This window comes from Pantherophis guttatus, chromosome 2, assembly GCF_059756535.1.
Source record: "Pantherophis guttatus breed Tessera chromosome 2, ASM5975653v1, whole genome shotgun sequence".
Taxonomy (NCBI): domain Eukaryota; kingdom Metazoa; phylum Chordata; class Lepidosauria; order Squamata; family Colubridae; genus Pantherophis; species Pantherophis guttatus.
In genome coordinates, this window is record NC_142064.1 from 100,383,144 (window position 1) to 100,395,487 (window position 12,344).

General features: G+C 37.9%; 1 protein-coding gene across 2 annotated transcripts in view; it reads right to left on the reverse strand.

The window, feature by feature from the left end:
• Positions 1-1,395: 1,395 nt before the first annotated feature.
• LOC117661774 (transient receptor potential cation channel subfamily V member 6-like) overlaps positions 1,396-12,344 on the reverse strand; it is a 93,029-nt gene continuing 82,080 nt past the window's right edge. Inside the window, exon 15 of one of the 2 annotated variants that reach the window (XM_034410899.2) lies at positions 1,396-4,894. In XM_034410899.2, coding sequence (XP_034266790.2) covers positions 4,603-4,894 — 292 coding nt within the window. In that variant the 3' untranslated portion in view covers positions 1,396-4,602. Of the gene's footprint in view, positions 4,895-8,620; positions 8,782-12,344 lie in introns of those variants that run through there. The other variant, XM_034410900.3, reaches the window with a different exon arrangement.

The window sequence follows — 12,344 nt, forward strand, 5'->3', positions numbered from 1 at the left end:
GTATTTTCTGCAATCAAGTTTGGAGTGGTTTACCTTGAGTTTGTATCTATTGTGTGCTCTTGTATTGTTGTGGTTGAAGCTGAAGTAGTTATTGACAGGTAGGACATTGTAGCGGATACTTTTATGTACTACACTAAGTCAGACCGAAGGCGGTGAAGCTCTAAGTTCTAAGCTCAAAATTTCAAGTCTAGTGGCATAAGGTATTCTGTTGCAAGCAGAGGAGTGGGGGACTCTTCTCGTGAAATATCTCTGGACTCATTCAATTGTATTAATGTCCGATATGCTGTGTGGGTTCCAGACAGATGAGCTGTATTCAAGAATTGGTCTAGCAAAAGTTTTGTATGCCCTAGTTTGCAGTACAATATTACCGAAGAAGCTACGCAAGATTAGGTTAACAACTCTTAATGCCTTTTTGGCAATGTTGTTACAATGAGCTCTGGCACTTAGATCATTAGAGATGAGCACTCCAAGGTCCTTGACAGAGTGAGGGTCATCTACGAGGTGGTAGCCGCCCAGCTTGAATTTTGAGTTCTGATTTTTTTTTTGCCAATGTGTAAGACAGAGCATTTGTTGGTTGAAATTTGGAATTGCCAATTGTTTGACCCTTCTGACACATAGTCAAGGTCTCTTTGTAGGATAGCAGCATTGTCGATGGTGTTGAATAGTTTTACATCATCAGGAAAGAGAATGCAGTTGCTTATATGATGGCAAAGGTCATTTATGTAAAATATAAAGAGTGTGGGTCCGCTGTAAACACTACTGTTAACAGGTGCAGGGTTTGATAGGGCGTTCCCTATTTTGACTATTTGTTGCCTGTTTGATAGGAACGCCGTTTCTCTAATTGATTCATTTCCATCCATTGCTTCTTGTTCTGCCTTCAGGTGCTTTGGAGAATATACTGATCACCTCTTCTTTGTGGCAGTCCCTTACACATGGAACACATGGAACACTGCTTCCATGTTACTCCTAATCCTTCTTTTCATTAACTAGACATATCCAAACATTCTTCGTATGTTTTAGTCTCTAATAATCTTTGTTGCTCTTCTCTGTAGTCTTTCTAGAGCCTCAACACCTTTTTAACAACCAAAACTGGATGCAATATTCCAAGTGTGGTCTTACCAAGGCATTATGAAAGTTCTTAGAATAAAAGATTTTGGGCTATGACTGTGAGGTCCATTTATCCAGGTTCCATTGCTCCCAGGACACCCATCAATTTGCCCAAGGTGAGCTGTTGAGTTGCTATCAGCAAGGTACTCTTGTTCCTTAAGTGACCCACCTACAGAATGCATCCACACAGGGGTACATGCAGCCTACAGCCTGCAAATCTGAGACCTATTTGTACTTTATTCAAGAGTAAAAGAATAAAGAATTAAACAACAATAAAAACAACCATTATTTCCAGGACAAATAAACATAATTTATTAAATTATTTGAAAAGTAGGTCAGTAAACTTTTATTAAAGTCTTTGATCAGCATATTGGAATATTTTGCATATGTAGTAGAATTGGACTGCAATGTCTTCTAACATTAATTTGCAGTACAAACAATGAAGAGATTGAAAGTGTGAAAAGTGAAGTTATATTCAACCAAGACTTCGGAAGATAAAACCAAAATCCACAGCCTTGTATTCAACAAAATAGAAAAATGAGGTCTGGTAGTGTTGCAGCTTGGTAGATAGTGCTTGATTGCTTCACATAATTCCTCGCCCTTCTCATAAACATCAGCCTCACAGGCAGGCAAAAGTTGCTTTTAGAATGCCAAATTAGCTAGTGCAAAATAGCAATGGTCCATTTTTTTCTCCTGACAAGTTGAAAATGATTTTCATAAGGAGGTACCACAGCACTTCTTGTCTCCAGTAAGATTTAATTAATTCAATTTATATTTAATTTAATTAATTCAATTTATATGCCGCCCCTCTCCGAAGACTCAGGGCGGCTGTAGATGTAGATAACCCACGTGTGATATGATATCTCTGAGTCACAATTTCCCTGCCTTTGCTCCACTAGATGGCTGCTGTTTTTGAGGAAGCTGCCCTTCATAAATGGAGCTAGACAGCGCAAGAATGGTTATGTTCCAATGGAAATGTAAAAAAGCACAGGATGACCAGAGGTTACAGCCTGTGTTCTTCTGTATACACTCACAAAGAAGGGAGAAACACAGGGCAGTAATATCTCCCATCTTGATTTTGCCTTTCCCCCTTTGATTAATGTCTGTCATTACTGGCATCAGTAGGATGAAATGTATTTTAGTTGTATAATGCAACTCAACTATTTCTCCAAATCCTTTCTTGTTCTCTTATACGAAACCTTGTGCTTGGCCAGTCCAGTCAGGAGTTCCATGAAATATGTAAGATTTAAATGTTAAAGGAGAATTTATATTCCTCATTGCCATATCCACAAGCATTGACCAATCTTCTTTAAGTGACCATCCAGTCCCTAAGATTTGCAAGGACTTCTGGAAGGCTCTGAAAAAGGGTCTTTGTTCTTGGAGGAATCAAGAGTCCTTTTTATATCTTGTGTCCTATACAGCAATGACAACATTTCAAGACTGATCCAGATTCATGAACATGCTTGAACATTTTTGGAGTTTCCACTCAAAAGTGGAAAGCTCCAAGTCTTCCACAATCATTAGTGCTAGAGAATTTAAGTCAGAGAGGCTCATGGGCACAAAACCAATTTTGGAAACATGGTTTGATAGTAATGATAATACAAAAGGAAAGAAAACTGGGATAAAGAAAATGCAAAGTAATGTAACGAGCACTAAAATCCAATAGAACAGAACTTTAACAGATCTCAATATATTAAATTTGCCTGTAACAAACCAAATATCTGTGATGATTTACATCATCTGTTGTCATACAAATTTGTCACATATTTGTCACACAAATCACACAAATGACATCAGTTGCATCAATGTATATCATTTGTTTCATGATTTCATAATGCAAACTAAGTAAATTGTTATGATAATATAGAGGAAGTTTTTGACTTATGACCAGTTGCTTAGCGACTATTCAAAATTACAACAGACCTACTTACAACCTGGCTTCAAAATTCTGATGGCCTGCAACCCCTGTGGTCATGTGATTATATTTTGGGCACTCAACAACCAGACTGTATTTATAACTATTTTCATGTGACCAAGATTTATGTGTTTGTTTGTTTTTTTGCTGGAAACCAATGTTTACTTCCCATTTCTGACCAAAAAAAATACATCCACTGGGGACAAGGGATTTGCTTAAAAACCACTGCATTTACTTAATAATCATGTTTATGTTAATGACCATTTCAAAAAAGGTTGTAAAATCAGATAAGGTCATGTGACATGACTTACAACCATAATTCCAGGCTCATAAATTGAAGACTCCCTGCACTGGCATATTTAGTGTAGTATTATGAATAACAGACACCACCTGTCCCATTTGTTCAATTAATACAAGTTTTGCTATACATAATACATAATACAAACCACACACCAAATATGTCTTGATCCAGCAATCTTCTTGAATTGTCTACTAAAATTCTATTCATAATTTTCCATATGAATCTATATATTATAACACTCTTATGTCTGTGTCCTTTAATCAGGCAAAACAGTGCCTCATAGAACAATGATTATTGAACCAAGTTATCTCAAAAGGGCTAACTTGCAGAATGTGTTCAAAGTCCAGGACCTGTGACTCCTGTGGGCCTGAAATTTGGCAAATTAATGATCATTTCAGTATTGCCACACCACTGCCCAGAGGTTTAGTAGATGGTTCTGCCCTAGCCCTCTGGAGGCTGGGTAGGCCAGTCTACCCTGGAAATCAGGTATTCCTCCAGAGGCTATAGAACAGTCCTATCATCAATTGCCAGAAGGCAGTCAGCCACAAAGAAGCTAGGAAGAAATTGGAAGGCACTCCTATTCCTAACTTTTTTTCGTCCTTGATCATTCTTTTTAGGTAAGGAAAAATCTCTGAAACAATTATCCAATGGGTTGTCTAGTATATGTTAAAATGTACCTTATACCTCTCAGATCAATTTCCCAGATTTAAATTCACAGCCATGCATTTGGAGCCTTTAAGTGGAGTTTACGTGTTCCTTGGAATGTAAGTATTTAACACTGAACATCCACACTGGCATTCATCTTTATTAGTGTTTGACTTTCATATATAATATATGCTAAATTTAGCTCAGCTTTCTTCCAAGAACTCAAGTTAGCCTATGTGAGGATTTCCTGTGTGAGGCAACCCTATGAGGTAGACTGACAGAGAGCAGAGAGACTAGCCTAACATCATCCTGTAGCTGAGATTGATCATTGGTCTCCCTGCTCTTAATCTAGCTCTTTAACTGCTATATTACACTATCCTGCTTCTAAGTATGAGTGAGTTTCAGCTGGTGGGAATGATTGTATACCATCATTCTTTTGACCAGTTGTTCTGAGAAGCATGAAGATAGATTCTATACATCTGTCTCAGAAGCACTGCACGCAGTATTACGAGAATGTCGAACTGTCTTTAATGTCTGTTATGTACACTTTTGAGTGGAGATATTGCTTTGTTAAATGTTTGTTTCTTTATCCCAGTTTATCTTACTTTCCACAGAGGCACTTGGGCCTATGTATTCACACATGATAAACCTCCTCCTCCTTCTCGTCTTCCATGGCATGATTGGTATATCCCTGCTTGTGGACAAGCGTATTCTGCCGTAAGATGTTCCAGCGACTATTAGTGTTTGCTGTATTTGAAGGAGCACCAAAGTACTTCTGCTCCTTTGACAAAATTGGTGGACCATCTTTTCCATCAGCTGCTACTTCCTGTGTCTGTTTCCTCTGCAGGTACTTCTCAAAGGCATCTCTTCGGTAAGGCCCATTTGTTTTAACAGACATTTGCCTTATTTCACAACGATCTTCAACCCTGCATGCAAAATGTTAACAAGAGGAGTGAAGAATATGTTACAACTGATTCATGCATACCCATCTGTATCATTCAAACTTCTCCAAAGGATGTTCAATCAAGGTCTTTGGAAGAGAGCTTGGAACAATATTGCATTTATATTAGCATAATTCATACCAGGCCAGGAGCCAGAAATGGTTAAAGATCAGAGGCTGCTAAAAATACAGTGGGAAAGAAGACAATGATTTATTAATACAAAATGAAAAGATCCTAAATACAAATCCTTTAATATGCTTATAATTATTCCTTTTATTAATACTAGGAAATGTCTTTATATGCTTTAAAAATGAGCTACTTTTAGGAGGTTTTGGCTGCCTACTAAAATTCCATGGTCTTTGCCTTAAGGAAAATGTAATACATTTCTCACATATTTAATTAACCTGTTAATAAAGACACCTGCCAAAGAAAAATCAATGTGAACTATTCCATCGCCTCTTTTCCCTTATCCAATACCCTTGAGAATCATAGTTTTGTTACAACTTTGGTATCAACTTTGTATATTAGGGTAAATTGAAAGAAGAATCCAATTTATCAGGCATAATGAATTAGAAATTTATTTAGCTTAAATTGCTCCCCACGTTCTTTTCTGAACATTCTGATTATCCAGGAACTTCTGGAGGATGTGACTCCAGGCCTGCCAACCTTAGAAGATTGCCTATATTTGTCATTTTTTTTCTCACAAGAAGAAACTGTCTAGTTTCTAGGGAAAACATTTGTAGTTCCACCTTGATACTCATTAATTTAGCTCTGGAAGCCTCAATATTTTTGAAGGATAATGATATTATCCTAATGTTCAATTACATTTCCTTAGGTAGAATTTATTATGGACTAGGCATTCACCAGAAAAAAAACAAGGGGTCTTCCGGTAGTGAAGATGATATACCTTCAAGTTGTTGATTTTTGGAACCTCATTTGAACTCTCAAAGTAATATGTTTATAGAGAGAAAGTGAAGTAAGAATGCCTGATTAGCTTTTCTTGAGATGTATAGCTTGTAACTAACTGGCTGTCCACTATATTTATAGTCAAAATATCTTATCTCAACTTGCTTCTTCAAGTCTTTATTTTACTTATTTTTATCTAAAGGTAATTTCATTTGTATCATTTAAAAATGGTAAAAATGGACTGACAGCTGGGAAAAAAGACATGGAACTTTGTTTTTTTACATCTGATCTGCAGTGAGATTATTATATATTCAAAAGTGGAAAGATTCAATATTACCCTTAATGGAGAAAAGGCTGGGGAAGATGATGGAACTTGCAGAGATGGCTAAATTGACTTCCTTGATTAGAGAAAAGACAGTATCTATGTTTACTGCTGACTGGAAACCCCTTAGAGAGTTTTTGCAAGAAACAGAAAAAATGAATTTATGATTTATGGCTTTGTTGATTAGAAAAAATAGATAATAATTTTTTTTCTTTTTGCACCCATTAGAAGATATTTCTTTTTATTTATTTCTTTTTTCCTTTCCTTCTCTCCTTTACTTTATGTTAGTCTCTGTTAGTTTTTAATCTTCTTTTCAAAACTTCAATATGCAAAAATGTTTATTCTAGCATCTTTAAGTTTAATGAGAAGTACATGTCAGTCATCTCTATATCTATGTACTTTAATAGGCCAGTATAACAATAAGAACCAGGAAAGAAATCTTATTTCTTGTTAAGCAAATGGATTTTTAAAAACCCTGCCTTCAGAATTTTCCTTACATTTTTGTAAGGAAAAAGAACATTGGAAAGGTCAAACTTATTTTTTTGAGTGAGAGCTGAACATGCACCAAAATCCAAACTAAGCATTCAGTTTCCAGGGGAAGAAAAGAACTGCAGTGCTCTATCTTTTCCATTATCCCCACTCATTAATTTTTAATAAAATCATATAAAGAATGTGATTTGGGCCCAAATTGGACTGAATCAGAGAACAGAACACATGAGTTTATGAAGGGCATCCATCCCAATTAAGGCATCAATGTAATAGCTGTTTCTATTCCTGATAATGGGCTGAATTTAAGTCATGAGCCAGAAAATAGCAGCTCTCCCTATCCTAAATCCCTTACTACAAAACAGGCAATCTGCAATGCCTGATTTGTCTTCTTATGACTTGGAAAATTGTCTAAACCCATAAAATGAACCTGTAGGATTCATTCATACCATATTCCTGCAAGCTAACCAGGCAGGTATTAAATATGCATACGATCATGACCACTAAAATTCATTACAAATTAGCAAGAACACAATATAGGTACAATTGTACCATTCAGTAAAGCTCATTTTTCCACAGTAGTTAGTAGTTAGTAGTTCCTACTAATCCCCTTGGCAGGCAGACATCTGTGGAAGGCTGTGACAAGGTGGAGACTGCAAGGAATTGGCTGTCAATAAGAACAAATGTGATATGCATCATACCAACAAAATCCTGAAGACACATTCCCTGAATCCTGCCACACAATGAAACACATTGTGATATACTTGACATTCTCAGATGCCCTAAAACTACCTTCAGTTTAAAAACAGGGTTTCTTTTTATAAATGTCAAGAAGTGCCTGACATTTTTGGACCTTTTTTTACACTTATGATATTTTAGTGCTCCATTACCGATCTGTGAGTTTGCATTCTTTATGATCCTTTGCCCATTGAGCTGCTTCATCCTCTTAGCTCACTCACAGATGTGGTAGATGACTTCTCAATCAATCAATCAATCAATCAATCAATATTCAATGATCAGGAAAATTTAAAAGAACAAAAACAGAGTGAAGCAGATAAATACAATAATAAACTAACAACTAGCAAAATAAATCACATAATATAATATTCACTCCTCCATTACTGTGTTCTCAAAATTACTTTCATGTGGGGGGATTTTGGACACTTGATGATCAAATCCCAGGGGATTAAAACAGGCAGTTGTATGTATGAGCCCAAATACCTGGAGATCTAATTGGAACAAGGGAAGTGAAAACACAGGGCACCGAACTCCGAAGATGCACAGTAAATATTTTGGCAAAGTGAATTTGCAAGTGAATATTTGGTATTGTTTCTTTTGTTTTCTGAGAAAATATTGTACTGAAATAAACAACATGTGTTTATTTCCAATTTCTTTTCCTTCCAAGATATTTGAAATGTACTTTGGTGTTTGAAAACCATAGCTACTACATAATACAAGATTGCATGATTCTGAAACATAGTCTATTTTTTAATAGTTTGTTTTTGTGCCTTTCAGTCAGTGATTCTTGAAAACTATCTGGATGAGTCCCTACTGTTTTCTTGGCAAGATTTCAGAAGTGATTTGCCATTGCCTATTTCTTAGGTGAGAGAGAGAGGGAGAGGGAAGGAGGGAGGGAGAGAGAGAGAGACTGGCCCATGGTTACCCAGCTGGCTTTGTGCCTAAGGCAGGAACAGAACACATAGTCTTCCGGTTTCAAGCTGATGCCTTAACTACTATACCAAACTGGCTCTTTCTTTGATAGTTTTGGTAGCTATCCCAGTATTTTGTTTATAAAACTGTCTGGGTCTCATAGGCTATTTTTCAGCTACTTTCAAGGGACTAGAAGACTTGGTGCCTACCTAGTCCAAAGTAATAGACTGAACACATATTATTTCTAGATTTGCCCCATAAAATAAGGGTTTATTCTATATCCCGAAATACAGTAGTTGAAATATGTTGATAGGAGTCACAAAGCAATTTTATAGATATATCTGAGTTGTCCAGGAATCTGAAGTGGGGAAGAAGCTCCTCAAAGCAAAAATTACTTGATATAGACTGGGACTGGAGGTCTGTGTAAATTCACACACTTGAATCAACAGGCGAGGGGTAGCAGTAGGAAGAAAATGTCTTTAGCAATCAGGATGCTACAGCCATATTTCTACAATCAAGAAAATCTTTGTTAGGGTCAAAGTCCAGCATAAGGATAGTAGCATACAGTCAATTAAAAATGTTTCTGCAAAATTCATATAGCATGTGTTTCCTAGTTCTTGCTTTTGTTGTTCCCAAAGTCCACTTTCTGTTATGGGGCATGTTTTCTTGGTCCCTGTTTTAATTTTTACCTCACTTTTGCAGATATTTAGAAGACTCTTAGCTGGATGTAGAAGAAAAGAAATTCCTTATTTTACAGGGAATTCTGCAAAACATAGTGCATCAGAGACAGGCATGGCACTCGTGGTGCCTGGAGAGATGAATACAGTCTTTTTCACTGTTTCCTAACCTTCCCTCTCCCCATTTTACAGCATAATTCAACATGCAGAAGAGACACATAAAATCCTTTCATAGCAAAGGTGTTTGTTTCAATGCAGGTTTAACTGTCAAAATGTCTCTTTCATACTGCACCTTCATATGCCTCTCCTTTATACCCTGCCATTAGTTAATTAGGTTTATGTCTCGTGTTTCTTTCCAGGAGCTGAGCATGGTATATGGGGATCTCTTTGTTTTTAAATCCACAACTCTATAAAGCAGGTTGTGTTGAGGGGAGATATGTTGCCACTCTGAGGGTGTAAGACCAAGGCTGGTGTTAAATTTGGTTCTGCAATGCTAATGCAGCATCTTCACCATAACACCACACTAGATGTGGAAAAGTGCAGGAGGAAAAAGGTAATTGAAGCATTTCCAGGACAAGGGACTCAAGAAAAATTCATCCTGGCTATATCACATTTATGGTGCTGGTCAACAGTGATGCAGAGAGGCAAACTGAATTAGTTGTTTTTATTAGAGCAGTGTTTCTCTACCTTGGAATTTGAAGATGCATGGACTTCAACTCCCAGAATTCCCCAGCCAGCAATTCTGCGAGTTGAAGTCCACACATTTTCAAGTTGCAAGATTGAGAAATACTGTACTACAGCAATGGCTTCTTGCTTTCAACAGCTGTTGGCAAGTTGATGCCTTGAACAACTGCAGGAGGTTAGCATGGGAGAATCCTTCCCTAACTCATGTTCACAGCAGATGTGGATGTTCTGCTGAAAGATACTGTGTCTATATATGCAAGGGAGATGAAAATGAAGACAACTGACAACATAAACCAGTCACTGCAGCTATTCTTCCCACTTTACAGCATATTTCTAAATAAAAGCAACTTCAAAAAATGGTAAGCAGGATGAAGCTTTGGAGCAGAACTCTCTTCTTCTCTTTCCTCCTCCTTTCTTTCCTCTATGAAAAAACTGGGTCCTCCCTCTGCCAATATTTCACATGCAATCAATATTCATAGCAAGATCCCAAATCACTGCAGACAGAAAAAAGGCTCATGTTGCAAAAGCAGTCGACCAAGACAGTTTCCCCCCACCCACCTCCTCGCCGGCTCGCTTGAATTAGCAGCAAGCAGAACAAAGACAAGAACCCCCAACTGAATTCTCCTGACATTCTACCTTGCCCTATTTTCCATCCCCAATGGGTGGCAGAAGGGATACAAGGACTGATGGATTCCAACGTAACAGAAGAAGCCAAATTGATAGTTTCAGAGAAATTTCAATCCATATGTCTTTTCCTGGATGGAAACAATCACACAAAGACCTTCTATTAAATACCTGTTTCCTAAAATGAGTTTTGGAGGAAAGGCAGGGGGGCAAGAATAGACGAGCAGCCACTGGAGGGTAGAAACTGCCAACACTCAAGCTTTCTAAAGGCTAGGCAGTCCTGCTCAAAGTGTGGAAATGTACTCTTTACTACTTCTATTCTATTGTTTTGTGGCAGAAATTCCCACCCATGCTCCAAAGAAGATGTGAATCCATATAAGATCCAAGCCAGTTTAGTATGGAATGTGTTGACAGCAGGGGTGAAATCCAGCAGGTTCTGACAGGTTCTGGAGAACCAGTAGCGAAAATTTTGAGCAGTTCAGAGAACTGGCAAATACCATCTCTGGCTGGCCCCAGAGTGGGGTGGGAATAGGGATTTTGCAGTATCCTTCCCATGGAGTGGGGTGGGAATGGAGATTTTGCAGTATCCTTCCCCTGCCACACCCACCAAGCCACACCACACCCACCAAGCCACGCCCACAGAACCGGTAGTAAAAAAAATTGGATTTCACCACTGGTGACAGGTTATTAGAACAACAAGAGCAGTAAACTTTGATGCCTAACATCTAGACAGAACACATTGATTACTCTAATCTGGGTATCAACAATATTGTTGGTCCAGATCTGGGAGGTTCTTGATATTACTGAATTTGTTTTCTTAATTTGAAGATTTGGTGAGTTGCTTGTGTAAAAAGCTAACCTGTAGTTGCCCACCATCTTATTCCCAGAATGCATCTAACTCCAAAGTGGATCTTGAGGAAGTAATAAGGGTAGGGATCCAGAGGCCAGACTAGCTCCACAGCATTTCCATTAAGATATTTTCTCAGAAATCTAGCAAATCTAACTAGCTAAAAGCAGCTGGCTACTCTTCATTTGGAAAAATCTTATTACTTGACATCTTTTCTTCTGAAGATTCTAGACATTGTGTCAGGTCCCAGATATTTCTATAGGGACCCTGGCATTTTGGTGGGAAGAAGCGGGGGGGGAGGAATGGAGTGGTCTGAATATGAAGTTTCTGTTTCCAATTTTTATTTCTGCTTCCTGCATTACTGTGTTAATCTCTATATGAAGTTTCTGTTTCTGTTTCTTGCATTACTGTGTTAATCTCTATATGAAGTCTCTTTCTGTTTCCCTGCTATGATGTACTGTGGGAGGGGTTTGGTTAGCATTGCTTTAAATAGTTGGTTTTAAGTGAGAAGCTTCAGTTCTTGCCTAGATCTCTTGTTATCACAAACCTTCTAATAAAAGCCCCTTTTGGAATAACTGCAGTTTCAAGAGTCCTGCTTTCTTGGGAAGATTGGAGAGGCAAGACCTTACATATTTTTTCCAGGCATTCAGGATAACAAAATGTGATGGGCTTGAGATTTTGTATTGGTATGTTGGAATGACCTTGGGAGACTGGAAGAAGAGATGCTACCAAGGAAGTGAGCAAGTAAAAGTGGAGAGTGGAACTCACAGCTACATACAGTAATGGGGACAGAAAGAAAATGAAAAGGATCCTCACTAACTTATCAAGCTGTAAAAGATTCTTTTAATGTAGTGCTACAATAAAAGAGAATAAGTTCATCTTGTGCTTCTTGTTGGTCTGCCTGGCAAGGCTGACCAGAATCTTCCAGGTTTGAAAGTACAAATCTCCTGCATCTTTTTTTACATCTGATAAATTAGGGAGGATCCTTTCTTTTTGTATGTGTGTGCATCGTGTGTGCGCACACATGTGTGTGCCTCGGCCTTATGCAGCTGGGGGTCCAGTCTTTTATCTGATCATTCTTAGGCAGCATCTCTTCCTCTCGTTTCCCAAGGTTATTCCCAAATACCATGACAGATCTGCAGGCAAGAATCTGACCTAAATGTAACATGACCTTCTACTTACTTAGGAACATCCTAGAGTGTTTATGGAGATTCTCAGTCATCTGGGTCATGAATGTCC